This window comes from Macaca mulatta, chromosome 5 (assembly GCF_049350105.2).
Source record: "Macaca mulatta isolate MMU2019108-1 chromosome 5, T2T-MMU8v2.0, whole genome shotgun sequence".
Classification (NCBI taxonomy): domain Eukaryota; kingdom Metazoa; phylum Chordata; class Mammalia; order Primates; family Cercopithecidae; genus Macaca; species Macaca mulatta.
The window spans coordinates 108,765,000-108,785,552 of NC_133410.1; the positions used below are offsets into that span (position 1 = coordinate 108,765,000).

General features: G+C 36.7%; 1 protein-coding gene across 1 annotated transcript; it reads right to left on the reverse strand.

Moving 5' to 3' along the window:
- Positions 1-140: 140 nt before the first annotated feature.
- ADH7 (alcohol dehydrogenase 7 (class IV), mu or sigma polypeptide) lies at positions 141-19,431 on the reverse strand. Its single transcript, XM_015138868.3, has 9 exons — positions 19,275-19,431; positions 13,000-13,101; positions 11,982-12,120; positions 11,576-11,663; positions 11,261-11,477; positions 8,344-8,604; positions 6,806-6,941; positions 3,310-3,448; positions 141-979 (listed from the first exon to the last, which is right to left on the reverse strand). The coding sequence occupies exons 1-9, from the start codon at positions 19,290-19,292 to the stop codon at positions 955-957; spliced, it is 1,125 nt and encodes a 374-aa protein (XP_014994354.2). The 5' UTR covers positions 19,293-19,431; the 3' UTR covers positions 141-954.
- Positions 19,432-20,553: the final 1,122 nt, after the last annotated feature.

Genomic DNA, 20,553 nt, shown 5'->3' on the forward strand with positions numbered 1-20,553 from the left:
CAAGTATACATATGTAACAAACCTGCATGTTATGCACATGTACCCTAGAACTTAAAGTATAATAATAAAAAAAAACAATTTTTAAAATTTTCTTAAGAATTTTAAACATGTTATAGATATATATAAATACATCAGTGTAGTTGTGAAAAACTAAAAACACTTTATTAAATGGAGTCACTATTAAGCACAGTGAATAGGGACTTAGGGGCTTGCAATTCTACTGTATCAAATTGAACATTATGATAAACATGATAATGTGATTCTAGCTCTATGTTTATATTCGGTATTACAAAAAGGAATATTTTCTAAAATATTAATATATGTCGGCAAATAACCTCAAATACACATATGATATACTTTTTCAGTTTCACCAAGTTATGTAATGATGATTCTTAATCGTTGAAAAATGTGCCCTTCCCTTAATCTTTTCTGCCTTTCTTAATCTAATCAAGTAATATGTATCATGGAATGAACTGATTTCAAAACCTAATCCAAGTTAACTCATAACAAGTGTTTAAAAAGTACACTTATATTCAAATCTAAAAAATTATAGTTTCAATGTGTTAAGTGAATATTACTCTAGGAGATGCATTTACTATATCTTTATATGCTATATCTGTTTTGAGATATATATCTGCAGCAGCTGGTTAAAGCTCTTAAAAATCTCCATTACAACATAGAAATCCAAGTCTATGTTTTTTAAAAAGATACAATTACAGCCTTACAAAATGTAAATTAAAAATATTAACATTGCTATTATACTAATTCCCAGATGCTCACAAGACTTTAAATGTTTATAAAGGTTAATAATCCTTTATAAGGGTTCTATGTCTTCAACAAATCTTCTACTTATGCTTGTATTTGTGAGACAGATACATGATTTCAGATGAGGGAACTGTCAAAAGAGAAACTCCAGTTCACCATGACAACACAGACCTCCTGCCACTTTGGATCTCAAAACGTCAGGACAGTTCGAATGCTGAAATGTAAAATGAGAGTTTTTAATGATTTGTTTTAATATCTTTCAAGAGAGGATAGTTTAAACAATTGTCTTTTCTATCTGTCATAGAAAATTCAAGTAAATTCTGTTATTGGAAATCCTTTGGACTCAAAGTCCTTACCAATTAGTTTTCTTCTTATGCAACTCTGATAAGGGTATCTGAGCTAATTTTGAACACATCAGTATAATTTCAGTATGCCAACAAGAGGAAAGTGGTTTTCAGGCTGAGGAGAAAGCATGAACAAGCCTAGGAACATATGAACAGGAAAGGTAATCCAGTGTGCTTAGATTTCTGGATGCCCAAGAGATCCTGCAAGTAGATGAGACCTACTTCCCTCACTTTATCCCAAAAGCCTCCTGCAGAGGGTGATAGAATGAATGCCAAATTCTTACCTGTTGAAAAAAAAATAGGTTTTAGTTCAATAACAAAGCTTTCAAAACCATGCTAAGACATTGACATTTTGGGGAATCTTGAGCTTGGCAGCTGAGTGAGAGACTAATTGGAATGTATTTTAATACGGAAGGGGCAAAATATATTATCTCACTACCGTGTCCATGTCAGAAATGATTAGACTGAATTAAAGCAATGAGCATGGGCAATGAAATGAGGGATGCTGAAGGAGAAACCAAGGGTTGCATCATCAAGGCTTAGCATTGGTTTGTATGTGGTAGGCAAGAGTGAAAAAGAAGTCAGACATGATGCTATGGTTTCTCATCTGTAAAAGGGGAATGCATAATACAATGACTGAGATAAAAATTACTGGCGAAAAAAATATTTTGAGTGTAGTTGATGTAAGTGGGACATTCAAATGGAGCTGTGCAGGAAGTAGATGGAAATTGAAGAGTTTAGGTTTACAAATATTAGTTTGGCTGTCCCTGCATTAAGATGATATTTGAAGCAAAATTCCTGAAAGCAGAATTTATGTTTCTCTGGAAAACAAATAGTAATTATTTTCCAAGCAGGCCATACTAAGTTTTTAGTTTTGCTTATCTGGGTAAAGTAGTATTGAGTGGTTCTGACAGTTTTTCTTACAGAATCCCATTGTTTACTTGCTTAAAAAAATGTATGTTCATAATATGATGATCCTGTAGGCTAGACCAGATGTGGAGACAAAACACAACATTGTAAAACTCTCAGGTAAAAAAAAAAAAAAAAAAAAATTAGTAAAAATTTGGATCTCAATATATAGATCCTTTTGCTAATGAAATCAAGTCCTTGGCACATAGTGAAAGCTTAATAATTATTTATAGACCCAATGAGTGAAAGTCATTTCATCTTGTAGACAGGCTTTTTGATTGCTGTTTGAGACCTCCATGAGGTGGATGTCGTAGATAAAATTTGCATGAATTCATACTTGACCTCAACCCTTGCCACACCCTCAGAAACAGCAAGAGTAAAAATCATCACACCCATGTTTACCCAGAGCTTGCCAAGCTCTGTCAGAGAAGTTTGTTATGTGGTCAAAAGAGCACAAGTTTTGCAATTAGTTTGTATCCTGGCACTACCCCAGGAGGTTTGATGAGTTTTTATTTGCTTTCACAACCTTAGTCTTCATCTAAAAATGGTAAAAATAATACCTGGCTTACAGGGATCTGAAAAATGCACATTTGAGAAAGCACTTTGAAAACTGTAAAATAAGGAAATGTTGTGGCCTACTTGAAATAACTAGCAGCTTTGTGATGAAATAAAAATAGCCACAATGAGATCAACTAGGTAAACAAACAAAATCCAAAAGATTTTAAAAACTTGATTAATATAGTACAATGGCATACTAAGTTGGTGATATGGTTAGACTTTGTGTCCCCACCCAAATCTCATTTTGAATTGTAATCCCTATAATCCCTACATGTCAAGGGAGAGACCAGGTGGAGGTAATTGAATCGGGGGCAGAGGCAGTTTCCCCCATGCTGTTGTCATGATAGTGAGTTCTCACAAGATCTGATGGTTTTGTAAGGGGCTCTTCCCCCTTTGCTTCCCCTCTTCTCCTTCCTGCAGCCTGTGAAGAAGTTGCCTTGCTTCCTCTTTGCCTTCCACCATGACTGTGGGTTTCCTGAAGCCTCCCAGCCATGCTGAACTGTGAGTCAATTGAATCTCTTTCCTTTATAAATGACCCAGTCTTGGGCAGTTTTTCTTAATAGCAGTATGAAAACAGACTAATACAGTGGGTAAAGAGAAGTAATTAACTGTATCAATCTGGCTAGATTAAATAATTAGAAATAAAATATGAAGAAAACAGGCACATTTATAAGTACTAAATTTTAAAAGTAGCCTGTGGAGAAGAGACAAGATCATCATAAGAAACAGTTACCTTTGTCCTGAGTTGAGTAGCTCAAATCCTTCATTGATTTTTTTAAATGGTAAAACATGAGTTATCAACTGGTCCAGGTCAAATTTCTTTGCCAGGAACTCAGTCACTAGTTTTGGGACATCATCTCTGCTTTTCAAACCTGTAAATAAGGACACATTTTCTCTTTAGACATTACTAAGTAATCTTTACCTTTTATTATCTTATGTTTATTCCTTCTCTTTCCTGTACTATCACCTTCCCTGTGTTAGATAATTCCCAGCAGTGTACAAATAAGCTGTATTTGCCCCAGCATAAGAAACAAAGGTTATGCAGCCATGAAAAAGAATGAGTTCATGTCCTTTGCAGGGACATGAATGAAACTGGAAACCATCATTCTCAGCAAACTAACACAGGAACACAAAACCAAATACTCTATGTTCTCACTCATAAGTGGGAGTTGAACAATGAGAACACATGGACACAGGGAAGGGAACGACACATACCAGGGTGTGTTGGTGGATGGGGGGCAAGGGGAGGGAGAGCATTAAGACAAATACCTAATGCATGCGGGGCTTAAAACCTAGATGATGGGTTGATGGGTGCAGCAAACCACCATGGCACTTGTATACCAATGTAACGAACCTGCACGTTCTGCACATGTATCCCAGAACTTAAAGTAAAATAAAAATAAAACCAAATTAAAAAGAAACAAAGGTTTAAAACAACTCTTTTGATACCCACATCTTTTTCCATTCACCCCATATCTTTGCTCTGTAAAGAGAAATTTCTTTACTTTACAGAAAGAATTGTCTCCAGTTCATTCTTTCTGGATCCTGTTCCTTTCCTCTCATCCTCTCTGAGCCCACTCTGATTATGCTCTTGCCCCCAGCACTGTCCTGTAACAGCTATCATCAAGGTAATCTTTGAGCTCCATTTTGACCCAGACAAGGGTCATTTCTCAGTCCTGCTCTTATATGAACTGTTAGGTAGAATTGATACTGTTGGTGGCTCCCCTTTTCTCAAACACTGTATTCCCTTAGCTTCTAGATACTACATCATCACCATCATCATTGTCATTTTCCTTGCTCACTAGTTACTTCTTCCACAGATCTTTGCTGGATCCTCTACATCTCTCAGACCTCTAACTCTAAAGATTCCTAGGGCTTGGTCCTTGGTCCATTTCTCCTCTTTATCTACATTTACTTCTAGGGTGGCTGCTTCTGGTCTTGTGGCTTTCGATATACTCCACTTAAAACACTTAGGTTTGTATACCCATCCTAAACCTCTACCTGTGCTACAGACTCATACCCAATTGCCTACATTTTATAGACATCTTTATTCAGATATCTCTGTGAGTGTAACCTGCCCCAAACCACTCCTGGTATCTACCACTTCCATCATAGCCCCCAGTCTATTCCTTCCATAGTCTTCCTTCTCAATAAATGATGATAGTGACATGATTCCTGTCGCTTAGGCCCCAAAATCTTGGATTCTACTCTTTTTGCCATGCAATAACTATTTCAGCAAATCTTGTTGGCTGTGTCTTCAAAATGTATCCAAGATCTGATTACTTCTCACCAGCCCCATCACTCCAAGCCAGCATCCTTTCCTTCCAGCATTATAATAACTTCTTCCATGATCTCCCTGCTTGTGCTCTTTGCCCCATATAGAGTATTCCTCATATTGCAGCCAGAGGGAGAGTGTTAAAATGGAAGTCAGATCAGGTGACACTTCTCTCAGAAGCCTCTATGGTTTTATTTCTCTCTCAGAATAAACTCCTAAAACCTTGCAATGGCCCAAAGGCCCCATATAATATAAGGTCCTCTGATCCCAGCTGTGACTGTTCTTCTGTCTTCACTCCATTGTAGCCATACTGACCGTTTCCCCATTCTTATGGTTCTTGCCAACACCCTTTTGTATTTACTATGTTCCCTTCCTGGAATATTCTTTCCCAAGATTTTTGAATATCTTATTTGTGTTTTTGCCTCAATGTTACCTTATCAAGGAGACCTTCCCCGAGCTTTATAAAATAGCATTCACCTCCACCTCCACCCTGGTCCTCTGGCACTGCCTATTACCCATCCTCTATTTTTACCTTTGCACTTGTAACCATATGGTGTACTCTGCATTCATTTATTTATTGTCAGTCTCTCTATACCAAAATGAGAGGATTCTCACACTTCCTGAGATCAGGGACTTGGTATGTTTTGTCTCTTCTCCCTTCCTAGCTCCTGGAATGGTACACTGTATACACAGCGGTGCCTGTACTCAGTATACACTCAACAAATATTTGCTGAATAATTGAATTGTATCTCTAATATTCCTGAATAATCTATAATCTTCCCACTTCCCACAAATAGTCAAAGCAAGGAGGTTTAACTTATATCTCTTATTGTTTTGTTCTTCAATTCAAGTTTTATTTTCCCTCAGAAGCCTTCTCTATAAAATCTCATCCATACCTACTGGCCTCTTGCTTTTGTTATGCCCCAAGTAATGTTGCAGAAAGAGGAAAAATTTTGTTCTCCCATGGACCAGTTTTAAATTTCAGTTCTCAACTTGAGAGCTATAGGGGCAAAAAACTTAATAGTTCCAAGTCTCAGTTTTATTATTCATTAAGTAGCTTCCTCGGAGAGTTACTGAGAAATAAAATAAACTAACATATTAATGTAAAACTTTTAACGTAGAATAAATGCGAAAAAGCTCCTCTTATAATTTGTTTTATAATATCTATAGCTACACTTATTTTCATATCTTTCTTTTATATTTGTTTTTGTATCCTTCACTATATTATGTACTTCTCTAAGTGAAGAACAATCATTTTCTCCTTTTTATACTCTTAACAAGTACTTGAACAGTGACTATTCTCTTATATTGTTTAAGGCAGACTCCAATATTAGAAGTACTCTAAAGCACCCAGTACAGCTCTGTATGAAGGCACTAGAAAACGAGACTTTGTGGAGGAGGGAAATAAAAGGATTCACTGTGTCACCTGCCTTGAGCAGAGTGACCCTGGCTCCATCTTTCCTAAAACAATATTAATTGTTGAGTGATAATCTAAGTCCTTCCAGTGTGAATCTGAACTGTTCCCATAAAATGTGACAATTCTTTTTTAGGTTGTTGTTCGTTTTGGCTTTGGGTCCGGGATTTTTGTTGGTGCTATTATGAATCGAATAAATTCATTTTAATACACATTCTTGCATATATTAATAAAAATGGATTAAATCAGAACTTCCTGTCACATAATTCATCCCTATAGAAACACTACTGGTGTCTCTCATTCAGGCCTTTGGGGAACTTCAGTTGCAGATGCTAATATCAAAAATGTGTCCACCAATATTAGTCCTACATCAAGGTGAGCAGTGGAGAATTATCTTTTGTGTTTTTATTGTCACAGTTCCATTTTAGATCCCTTCATACTCATTCTTGGAAGAAAGGCCTGAGGAAACAGGCTTCTCCCACTTGCCAAGCAACAGAGTGAAAGCCATCACTCCCCATCCAGAGGCTTTGCTTTCCTCACCTCCAAAGACACATCCCTTCCACGTGCGTCCAGTGAAGAGCAACATCGGGTCGTAGGTGAGCATCTTGGCTGATGGAGGAGCTCCTACTACCACGCTGGTCCCATAGTTCATATGGCAGGATGCCAGAGCATCAATCTGAGTTTAAAATAGAGGAGATCATTTGCTTCCTATGTCTCTTATAGTGTAACATAAGCTCTGAAATGACCTATGTACTATGGCAAAGTCATGGAATTAAATTAAGCCATCTTCTGTTTTTTACTTGCTTTAAAAATGTTTCAGTGCAACTTTAGTCCTTAATTAAATTTCTATACACATTTGCCCTTTAAGGCAGAAAACGGCAATCAATGTGGTCAGTGTTCATGGCATTTTCAGTGTACCATGGACTAAAACACAGGGAAAATTCTTGTGATATTTTCATACCAATATCACCACTTCAGATAAGCCTTAGAAAGCCATTTGAACTAAACTAAATTGAATTAATATACCAAATCATTTAGCATAGTTTTCTTTTTTAGTCTCAAAATTAAATAAAATACTAAAATGTGGTACAAAAGAGTCTGTTTTCTTGGGAGCATTTCTGAGACTAATCTCTCATTTTCTGGTCATTAGCTCATCCAGTTATTAATAGTTTAATACTTGCTAGATTGGAGCGACAGATGGCATTGTTTTTAGAGACCAGCCTTCATCAAGTAGCGACTGGAAATCAATAGGCTCTAATAATATATCCAGTATCATGTATGGCTTCATAAACTTATGACCTAAAATGCTATTTGTTGATATGAAATAAATCTAAGTGATTCACTAGGAAAAGAATATGACACAATGATAAATTAAGGACTATTTATTCCTAAATTACCAAAAGCATTAGGTGATTTAATCTGCTACTCAATCTTGAGCAAAAGTGGCTTTATTCCATTTTTCCAAGTCTCCTTACGCTACGCCAGGCTGGAGCTTTCTAGTCCCAGGAACCCTGGATCTGTTTTACAGGTCTAACTGAAGGTCTGGTGTTGCAGGTTGCTATACAGGAGGCATGGTTAGAAAACTGAAGGTTCATATTCTAGGGAAATTCAGATGAGGGCAAACAAAGCTCAGGTGTAAAGAGTGAGAAGGTCGATGGATCACAGATTTGGGGGAAGAGACCACAACATTTGGAATAATCCCTTTTCACCTCTCCTCAGTCACCTTCTGATGCTTACTTTGCTGACATTCAAGAGACAGAATCGCTTTTGCCAAGAAATCTACATACACAAGGAAGGTCATACTTAAAACAATTATCTAGAAGGGTTAACTACCTTGCCCTCTGGTCAGCTGAGAGTTGTATGATATGGTATTTAACTTTGATCCAGCGAACCTGCTCTTAAGTATTTGACTTTTTAGGCAAAATCGCTATGTGATTATCAGTTTTTGCCTCAGTAAAACTGACAATCACAGAGATATTTCCATTATTAACTATTAATAAAGTTATAGAGAATTAAATTTACCTTGTGCATATCTAATAACTTGGGTATTTTGTGGCTTCTCAAATTTTGGGTCTTACCATGGTTTCAAGACGCCCAATAACTTCAAAGGTGTACCCCACATTGTTGCCTGTCATTTCTGACAGCACCTCACTGATGGGTTTGGTAGAGTCCTTGGGGCTGATACACTCAGTGGCACCTACAGCCATGGCCTTCTCAAATTTGTCTTTGTTGAGGTCAATCCCAATGATCCTAGATGCACCAGCTGACTTACAGCCCATGATGACTGACAGGCCAACTCCTCCCAGGCCAAAGACGACACAAGTGGAACCAGGTTTGACCTGTGGAGAGGAATGTTCTTGAACATGTTAGGTGTTAGGGTCAAAAAGTGAAACCTGAAAAGGGCCTCCAGTTAAAACCACAAATCATGAGTGAACTCCCATTCACAATTGCTACAAAGAGAATAAAATATCTAGGAATACAACTTACAAAGGATATGAAGGACCTCTTCAAGGAGAACTACAAACCACTGCTCAAGGAAATAAGAGAGGACAGAAACAAATGGAAAAACATTCCATGCTCATGGATAGGAAGAATCAATATCAAGAAAATGGCCATACGGCCCAAAGTAATTTATAGATTCAATGTTATCCCCATCAAGCTACTTTCTTCACAGAATTAGAAAAAACTACTTTAAATTTCATATGGAACCAAAAAAGAGCCCATATAGCCAAGACAATCCTAAGCAAAAAGAATAAAGCTAGAGGCATCACACTACTTGACTTCAAACTATACTACAAGGCTACAGTAACAAAAACAGCATGCTACTGGTACCAAAACAGATACATAGACCAATGGAACAGAACAGAGGCCTCAGAAATAACACCACACATCTACAATCATTTGCTCTTCAACAAATCTGACAAAAACAAGCAATGGGGAAAGGATTCCCTATTTAATAAATGATGCTAGGAAAACTGACTAGCCATATACAAAAAAACTCAAACTGGATCCTTTCCTTACATCTTATACAAAAATTAACTCAAGATGGATTATACACTTAAATGTAAAACCCAAAACCATAAAAACCCTAGAAGAAAACCTAGGCAATAGCATTCAGAACATAGGCATGGGCAAAGACTTCATGACAAAAACACCAAAAGCAATTGCAACAAAAGCCAAAATTGACAAATGGGATCTAATTAAACTAAAGAACTTCTGCAAAGCAAAAGAAACTATCATCAGAGTGAACAGGCAACCTACAGAATGGGAGGAAATTTTTGTGATCTATCCATCTGACAAAGGTCTAATATCCAGAATTTACAAGGAACGTAAACAAATATACAAGAAAAAAATGAAGAACCCCATTCAAAAGTGGGCAAAGGATATGAGCAGACAGTTCTCAAAAGAAGACATTTATGTGGCCAATAAGCATAGGAAAAAAGCTCAACATCACTGATCATTAGAGAAATGCAAATCAAACCCACCGTGGGATACCATCTCATGCCAGTCAGAATGATGATTACTAAAAAGTCAGGAAACAATAGATGCTGGCAAAGCTATGGAGAAATAAGAAAGCTTTTATACTGCTGGTGAGAATATAAATTAGTTCAACCATTGTGGAAGACAGTATGGTAAATCCTTAAGGATCTAGAACCAGAAATATCATTTGTCCCAGCCATCCCATTACTGGGTATACACCCAAAGGAATATAAATCATTCTACTGTAAAGACACATGCACACATATGTTTACTGCAGCACTATTTACAATAGCAAAGACTTGGAACCAACCCAAATGCCCATCAATGACATACTGAATAAAGAAAACGTAGTACATATACACCATGGAATATTATGCAGCCCTAAAAAGAAATGAGATCATGTCCTTTGTTGGGACATGGATGAAACTGGAAGCCATAATCCTCAGCAAACTAACACAGGAACAGAAAACCAAACACCGCATGTTCTCACTCATAAGTGGGAGTTGAACAATGAGAACACATGGTCAAAGAGAGAGGAACAATACACACCAGGGCCTGTTGGGGGATAGGGGATGAGGGGAGGGAACTTAGAGGATGAGGAGCAGCAAACCACCATGGCACACGTATACCTGTGTAACAAACCTGCACGTTCTGCACATATATCCCATTTTTTAATAGAAGAAATTAAAAAATCATAACTCTGAGTCATTTGTAAATAAATTTAGATACACATATACATTTTAGAAATTTGAATCTGAAGGAGATGTGGAAGAAACAAAAATTAAATCTAGAAATTTAATTTTCAATTATGTTTCTTGATAAAGGTTTTTTCTTTTATACTGTATTAGGTCAAAGATTCTTAATTCCTTGAACTCCAATTTCCTTGTGAAATTCATGTGATTAATTTAAAATTCCAAGGATCCTATCTAACATCATAGTTGATGTAAAAATGTATATTGAGAAATCAGTTTTGGTGAACTGTAACAGCATTACTGATTATAGGCAACAAACACTACTGTATTTTATTTCTGATATGCATCATAGGTGGTAATCCAAATGATTAATGATTTTATTGATCTTTATATTATCTATAACAGGTGATTTGACATAATTATACTTTTTTTCTGAGGAGTTGGTAATGTACTTATGACTCTATTTTGTAGTTATACAATAATTCTTACTTAGCTGACAAGAAACTAGGAGTAAAAGTTCTGACAAAAAGCCTGAAATACTGAGATCATTCTACCTTAACAAACTTAATAGACGGGGAAGGGACATATTTTAAAGATGGAGAAATGGTGCAGTTTGCAAATATAATCAATAAATATTCTCAAGCGTAAAAAAAACAAAAATTCTAATCTGAATTTCGTATTTTTCTTTCAGTTGATTTGGCAGCCTGATATGCAATATATTTTTTAAATCTTTTTTTTTTTCCCAAAACTCTTCAAGATTCCAAGGACATCATTTAAGAAAAGGAAGTAAGAAACAAAGAAACTAGCCTACCCTGTTTCTTACCTTGCCAGTTTTAACAGCAGCCCCATATCCAGTGGAAAACCCACAGCCAATTAAACAGACTTTCTCAGGGGGAGCTGCGTCATCAATCTTAGCAACCGAGGATTCATCCACCACTGTGTACTCAGTAAATGTACTAGTGTTCATGAAGTGATAGACCGGTTTGCCCTTGCATGTAAATCTGGTGGTGCCATCAGCCAGTACTCCACGACCAGTAATACTATTTGATACATCAAATACATGTATTAATTAACTCAATTCAAAAATTAGCACAGGAACAATTTGAATAACATTAAAGTAAAAATGACTGAAACCTACTCGCTCCTAATGCAAAGGTTGCCATCTGGGTTGCGGCAAGCATTGCATTCTCTACATTGTGGCAGAAAGAGAGGGATGACTTTGTCACCTATAGGAAAAAAAATCATGATATAAGATGCTGTTCATTAATGTTAAAATATGAAATTAACAAATGTGAATTGAGCCCATACTGTAGGTAAAACTTTTAAAAAGATAGTCTAAGGTTTATAAAAACCATAAGGTTTGCCTTCTAAAAGTTGAGGTTTTGCCAAATTAAACATTACTCAGTAAAATCCATTCTTGTATCCTTTTATTTCCCTGAATAGCGTTAAGGATCCCTCTAATAATTCCTAGTGTGTGCTATTTCCTTTGATAGGCTAATCAAAGCCTAATTATTTCAAACTTGTGGCTTGACACCTGCATATACCTGGTTGTACTGTAGTCACTCCTTCTCCAATGCTTTCTACAATCCCAGTTGCTTCATGTCCCACAATCACTGGAAACTTAGACACCATTGTTCCTTTTATCACATGGTCATCTGTGCGACAGATTCCTGTGGCCAAAATCTGTGTTCAAAGACAAAAACATTGCACCAATCAACAATCTGATCATTTCATTGTTGGGAGAATATTTAACTTCTTGAGGAAATTATAATTGTTTAGTCAATATCATTGCCTAATGTAACAACATTTACTCTTAGATGATTCTGAGCCAAAAATCAACCATCAGACAAGATCCCTCTCTGATGGAACTTATAATATTGCTCCCTCAAACCCTAGGTTGACTCTTGGTGCCTTTCTATAATAAATTGGTGCTCTTGCGAGGGAACCAGAATGCAGATATTACCATGTGATGGCCCGAAAGTAGATTTTTATAGCTAGGTCCTTCTTGGGCTCTCTTAACAAAGAACAGAGGAAATGACATACAAGAGCAAAATCTTACTGCTACTCTAGTGCTCAGGTAACAGTAAGAGGGTCAAAGAAAGATTGGTAGCAATTCCTACTCAACAACTGATATGCAAAGCCAAGGTTAAGCTCTGTCCAAAGAAAGGGAGGAAAATGTTCCATGAAGTTGTCATTTCTCCAGGCACAAGTGAGTTCTTCATTCTTTGTGAAAAGTAATCTCAAAATAATCTGCTTCCAGAAGATTTTTTTAAAAGTCTTTAGCTATGATTATTAACCATTTTTAAATTAGATGCTATATGAATAAAAATTCAACAAATCAAAGGTATAATAAAGCACGTTGTTTTTTAAAGGGATAATGAACTCATTAATTTCACATCGACTACAACCAGATCCTTAACAATATATAAGAGCAAGTAAAGGAATTAATACTCCAAACATAGGAAGCATCTCCTTATTTAAGAATCCAGTCTCACAATAGTGCTATATTCAATATAAGTTTGATAACGCTTTTGGCTTAAGTTCTCTAGGGCTCACGCTTACCTTAATGCGAACTTCTTTGGTCTTTGGTGGGGCAACTTCTATTTCCTCAATGGAGAAGGGTTGCTTCTGCTCCCAAAGCACAGCTGCTTTGCATTTAATAACCTAAGAAATAGGCAAGTGTTATAATGGGTCCAAATTATGCCTTTAAACACAGACTCCTTGAATAGTATATATATGAACAGAAGAGCATATATAATATTCTAAGTTTTCCAGAATGATTTTCATCAAACACTAGAATTATAAGCCTTGTGTATGCCTTTGTTTAAGGTATGAGAAATGCAGCCCAGAGTGACTAAATGTTGAAGCCATGGTCACCTAGCACATGAGATGCAGAGATGGACTAGACCTGAGGTACTTTTCCCAACTTATTGACTTTTGTTTGCTGTTCACATAATATCCCTCCCCCAAAAAATAGGTTATTTTGTTACAATTTCAAATCTAATAGATTAACAAAATTGTCCTCTGTATATCACTTATTCACAAGAGACAAATTTATAAAACAGAAAATGCTGCTGGCTTGTCTGTATTTAAACCAGTATTTAATAACTGTATATAATCATAGCAATGGTGAAGAAATGAGACTATTAGCATGGTAAGGTTGAAGGGAACCATGAACATCATGAAGCATATAGATTATGACTGTGAGTTCCCAGGTGACTGAATTTGTGTCTGCATCTCTGTATCCCTTTTGCACCTAGCCCAGTTCTTTTTTGTTTTTTGAGACAGAGTCTTGCTCTGCCGCCCAGGCTGGAGTGCAGTGGCGTGATCTTGGCTCACTGCAAGCTCCGCCTCCCGGGTTCACGCCATTCTCCTGCCTCAGCCTCCCGAGTAGCTGGGACTACAGGCGCCCGCCACCTCGCCCAGCTAGTTTTTTTGTATTTTTTAGTAGAGACGGGGTTTCACCGTGTCAGCCAGGATGGCTAGCCCAGTTCTTGCACCTGGTAGGGCTTGATAGGCAGGTTAAAGCTTGTCATCTTATAGTAGTGGAAACTAGGTGTGGAGATACCAGTGACTGGCGTCCAGTTATTCAACTGGTTATGCTGTAGTTATTCAATTAAATGATTTTGTGAAGATTATTGAATTCTGACAGAGAGAGAGAGACACAGAGACAGAGACACACAGAGAAACTGTTTCCACCTTCCTCCCTCCAAATCTGTCTAGGACTCCTATAAAATATTTTAATTAATTTATTCAGATGCAAAATAAGTTACCTTCCTCTTGTCAACAAACACAACGGTCCTAGAGAGCTCCTATGGATTCTTAAGTGGCTCTTTTGTAAAAGATTAAATGTGAAAAATGATACACTGGTAACAGATGGGTGGCTGAAAGCCATCAGTAGTTCACTTTAATATTTACCCTCTGCCTTACTAATGAAAATGTTATGGGTTACAGTGTAATATGACCCAATGTTGAAGTTAGAAATCTCCCACCACATTCCCAAACAAATTCAAGGTGGATTGATTGTTAAGATTTTTATTTTTTTGTTATTTTTTTTTTTTAGATGGAATCTTGTTCTGTCGCTAGGCTGGAGTGCAGTGGCGCGATCTGGGCTCACTGCAACCTCTGCCTCTCAGGTTCAGCAATTCCCGTGGCTCAGCCTCCCTAGTAGCTGAGACTACAGGTGTGCACCACCATACCCAGCTAATATGTTTTTGTATTTTAGTAGAGACAGGGTTTCACCATGTTCGCCAGGATGGTCTCGATCTCCTGACCTTGTGATCTGCCCACCTCAGCCTCCCAAAGAGCTGGGATTACAGCTGTGAGCCACCGTGCTTGGCCTGAGATTTATTTTTAAAGTCAAACTATTTTATCAATCAATGAAGATGTAAATATCAATCATATTGAGCATGGAATAACTTTTATGCTTAAGAGTGATAGAAAAAATAACAAAGGACAAGCAATGGGGAAAGAATGCTCTACTCAATAAATGGTGCTGGGATAACTGGCTAGCCATATGCAGAAGACTGAAGCCAGACCCCTTCCTTATATCATATATAAAATTAACTTAAGATGTGACTTAAATCTAAAACCCAAAACTATAAAACCCCTGGAAGATAACCTAGGGAATACCATTCTGAACATAGGACCTGGTAAAGACTTAATGAAAAAGATGCCAAAAGCAATTGCAACAAAAACAAAAATTGGCAAATGGGACCTAATTTCACTAAAGAACTTCTGTGCAGCAAGAGAAACCAACAACAGAGTACACAGACAACATACAGAATTGGAGAAAATATTTGCAAACTATGCATCCAACGAAGGTCTAATATCCGGCATCTATAAGGAACTTAAACAAAATAGTAAGCAAAAAACAAACAACGCCATTAAAAAAGTGGGCAAAGGATATGAACAGATGTTTTTCAAAACAAAACATATATATGGCCAACAAGCATATGAAAAAATACTCGACATCACTGATCATTAGAGAAATACAAATCAAAACCACAATGAGGTAATATCTCATACCAGTCAGAATGATTATTGTTAAAAAGTCAAAAAAATAAACTGGTGAGTTTGGGGCGAAAAGGGAACACTTATGCTCTACTGGTGGGAAGGTTAATTAGTTCAGTGATTGTGGAAAGCAGTCTGGCCATTTCTCAAAGAACTTAAAACAGGATTAACATTTGACCCAGCAATCCCATTATTGGGTACATACCCAAAGGAATATAAATCGTCCTATCATAAAGACACATGTATGCATATGTTCACTAAAGCACTATTCACAATAGCAAAGACATGGAATCCATCTTAGTGTCCATCAATGCTAGACTGGATAAAGAAAATGTGGTACATATATACCACGGAATACTGTGCAGCCATATAAAAAATAAGATCACGTCCTTTGCAGGAACATGGATGGAGCTGGAGGCCATTATCCTAAGCGAATGAACGCAGAAATGTTGGGGTCTGCGTGTTTCCTAAACAAAGGAATGAACACACAAGACAACACAGGACAATACAAACATGGGGGCCGCGCCGAACGACACACTCTGCTTTGTTTTATACAGTCGCTTGTAGAATGTTGCCAAGTCACAAAGACACATTGTTGTTTTTCTGACCATTCCCTGACTTTCTGGATTTTCAAGATGTTTACACATAAATCAGCCCCCAGGGTCTGCTGTTTGCAGCTGGCTCCTTTGTCCTCCCTGTTTGCAGGGAAGGAACGCCCTGCTTTGTTTGCAAGAGCAGGACTTATCAGGAACGTCTCGTTTGGGAGCATGTGGTCCTCTACACAGAAACAGAAAACTAAATAACTACATGTTCTCATTTATGTACCTTGAGTACATAGGTACTCAAGCTAAATATTGAGTACCTATGGACACAAAGAAAGGAACAATGGATACCAGGGCCCATTTGAGGGTGGAAGGTGGAGGGAGGGTAGGGATCGAAAAACCACCAATTAGGTACCATGCTTATTATCTGGGTGACAAAATAATTTGTACACCAAACCTCACAATACACAATTTGCCTATGTAGCAAACCTGCACATGTACCCCTGAACCTAAAATAAAAGTTAAAAAAAGTCATAAAGGAAACAGCTTCTAAGAATTAAAATTTTGTATGTTGAGAAATAGTAAATTTTCCACATTGACAACAAGTAGTACTGAGGGAAAATATTAAAGCAAAATAGATAAAAGTTACCACATTTGATAAATACAATGCTTACTCAAATTTACAGAGGAAGCGTTAACAACTTCACTCCTAACACTCCTTCCCACTTCCACATACCACACTTACACCCTGGGAGATAACATGGCAGGCAAAGGACCTATGGAAAAAACTGCAACAGATTAATGAATAGATTGTGACATATTTGTCCTCACTCATAAAAATGCCTTTTTTAAAAAATAAAAATTAGATACAATTCTCTGCCTTTCAAGTCTATAATGAAGTTTTAATTTTTTTTTAATACAATATCACACTCTGTTGCCTAGATTGTACTCTAGCTCCTGGGCTCAAGTTATCTTCCCATCTCAGCCTCCCCAGTAGCTGGGACTACAGGCACAAGCCACCGTGCTCTGATAATGACTTTTTACCTAATGAGAACTTAATGAGAATACACAGTATTGTCAGAGAAATAGTAAAATGGGCCATCTTACCTATGTCAACCCTTTAGAAAGTAATTTGCATGGTACATCAAGATACTTAAGGATGTTGTGACATGTTTACCCTGTAATTCCATTTTTAAAGCCTACCTCGAGAAAATACTATCTTTAGAAAAATCTCTCTATATGGTAGATGTAATCACAGCACTATTTATAAAGGAAAATATGTGAACAATAATAGAGGAATGATGAAATAAATTGTGTAAGTGCAGAAAATTAGACATTTAAAAATGTTTATAAATTGTAATAAATTGAAAAAATGTTTAAGTTGGAAAAATAGGATCAAAATATTTGTATATTGTATGAGTACGGCTACTTAAACTATGGATGGAAAAATAGAAGGAAACACACAAACAAAAATGATAGTCTGGGAATGTGATATTATGATTGATTTTTTTCCCTCTTATTTTCTGACCTTCCAAATTTTCTAGAATATTCACTGGTATGGGATGAATTGTGTCTCCCTCCGAATTCATATGTTGAAGTCCTAACCCCCAGTACCTCAGAAGGTGACTGTATTTGGAGATGGGGTCTTTCAAGAAGTAATTAATTTAAAATGTGGTGATCAGGGTGGAACCTAATCCAATATGGCTGGTGTCTTTATTAGAAGGGGAGATTAGGATACAAACAAAAAGGGAAGATCGTGTGAAGACAGGGAGAAGAGGGTCATCCACAAAAGGACACAGGCCTCAAAAGAAACCAACCCTGATGACACCTTAATCTCAGAATACTTGCCTTCAGATGTACAAGAAAACAAATTTCTGCTGTTTAAGCCATTCAGTCTGTGATACTTTGTTATGGAAGCCCTAGGAAACTAATACAGTTATCTTTTACTGTTTTTAATGAAAAAGAACACATTTATTATAAAGAGAAAAAAATCAATCCCAATGTAAAGGGAAACTCCTTTCATGAACTACACTGGGGCACTACAGCACCTTGGGAAATATATAATCCTTATGCAAACTACACTATTGCATGACAATATATCAAAATTATATAGCTTTTATAGTCTTTATATATTATACGTTGTATTATTAATTATAATTGGAAAGCGCTGCCTTGAGGCTACTTTCTACATCATTAGAAATGTTCTTACAAAGGATGAATATCCACTTTCTAGAAATAGTGTAACCAGACCTGAAGCATCTGTTGGGTGGTTAAAGTTGCAAATTTTTAAGATTCCTTTCAGTTCTAAGATTCATTAATTTCCATGGATAGAGTTGCTAGCTTCTGTAGTGCAAAATTAAATTCCTAAGTAATCTAGTTTTGCTGGATTTCTGACCCAAATTAGGATGGTTTTATTCCAGTTCTACTCAATTCTAGTAAAAATTATTTCAAATTCTAACATCATAGAGTTTCCTGACTTGTCACATTACCCAGACTTCACATGTCATCTTTATTTTTCCAAAACCTTAAGCAGGCTAAATGCAAAATTGTTCAAGTTAAAACAAAACAAACAAAAGCACTTAGTCCTTTAAGCAATTACGTACCCATTTAAAGCAAGGAATTATACTGACCTACTTTCAAATAAAAAAAAGAAAGTAAAGCTATTTCTAAAGTTAATACCAACTCTGCTGACTCTGTTGTTTTTAAAACAATAAACATAATTTACCAATAACATAGTTTGATTTTAAAGAATTTTAAAATATATATTTTGATAAAAACTACATTTGTAAGAAACCTAAAAATCATGACACTTTCTTGTCCATTTTGCATCCCAGAATTAGCATTTTCCATTCTTAATGGCAGGAATGTTTCTTCCAACATCTGGGCATGAGACCCTGGTCTCCCATTGAACTACTGCAGTGAGGGCAGCGCATGCTACTGAGACGATTGAAGTGTCCTTGTGGAAACATTTTGCTTCCTGGAGCAATTGCCCAGCTATCCTGAAATCAAATTATGAATAATGACAACATAAATCACATTTCTCTATTTTCCTCCAATGTCTTGCTAACATTGGATACGCTATTTCCAACTTACCCCTGCTTCCACTGACATTCTCTGAAACACTGTACCCAGTGTTTCCCTCACTGTATGCCTGCTCATGAGGCATTTCATTCCTCAAGGAATATCTCCAAGTGTTTAATTACTTTAATGGATTCAAAGTTCTAAGTATCAGTCTCACACCATTAGGTCATGATGAGGAGGAGATAGAAATGTTCCACTTACTTTTCCAGCAGTACCCATCCTGTCTTTGTCTTGGATCTGTATTTCTGCAAACAAAGACTTTTACTGACTGAATCTCAGTTCACTCTGTTGTAAATAACAGCATCTTGTTCCTTCACATAAATAGTCTGGCTCCAAAGTTCTGCCTTCAACAATATGACTCACAGCTGTTACAACTTCCCAATGGTCTGCAAGCCCCACCCTTTGCAAACCAACTTATAAAAAGAAATACAGTAACTACTATGATCAAACCAAGAGGAGGGATCTAACAAAAACAGGATAATCAAAGCTACTGACAAGGGCTGAAAGCATTCATGCCCACCTTATTTTGAAGGATATAAAAACAGGTTAGGTTACATCAGTTCAACACAATCATGAAAAAATGTATTGTGTGTTTAAGTGCAGGGTGCTTTGCCTAGAGATTTTAGAGATGCATGTGTACATTTCTACTTCTTTATACTCTACTTCATTCTGCAAAGACTTGATGTGGTTTCTGGTGTTAAACATAAATGAAAATAGAGCCAAGGAAATGTAAAATAATTGCAACAGTGGGTCAAGTTTCGGCAGGAGAAGTTGAGATGATATAAAATATCAATATGGATGACTATGGTTTCTAAGTATTTTAGGTATAGAAAATTAAGTAAAACTTTCTGTGTCTGCACATAGAGAAATTATCATTTGACCCCGAATCACATTAACCACAGGGTTGTCTCATATCGTTGTACAGTTTGTTTATGCCACCAATGTAACACAGTGCAGGGGCTCAAGAGAAATTGAAATCCAGCCTGCATACTGGCTCTCAAATGCCAGAGGGTTTTCATTTACTTGGGAAAGTACCTAGGTCTTCTTCAGTAGCTGTTTAACCATTACAGACCACTATTTCTTAATATAAGTTGCAATGGCACCAGAAGCTTCTGGATCTACTATTTGATAGGAGAATGTCCAGTATAGATGTTATTTTTGACAGTAGGTGGTCAGCATACTGGTACACCATCACCTCCAAGAAAACTTTACACAAAGGAGATTTTACTCTTGTTAAGTGATCCGGTGAAGCAGGCTTTCTAAGTCTTCAGGCAAAGCTGTTCAAGCTATGAAATCCAGAACCTGGGCTCTTAACAACCCGGAGATGAAATTTGTTAAGAGTTCATTTTTTAGATACAAACAAAAGTTTCTTTTTGAAAATCAGTATACATTTTTTCCACAAATCTCTCTCTCAATATAATATAGTAAATGTACATCCAATTTAACATATATTATGTCAAATTCAGAATTTGTAATTAGA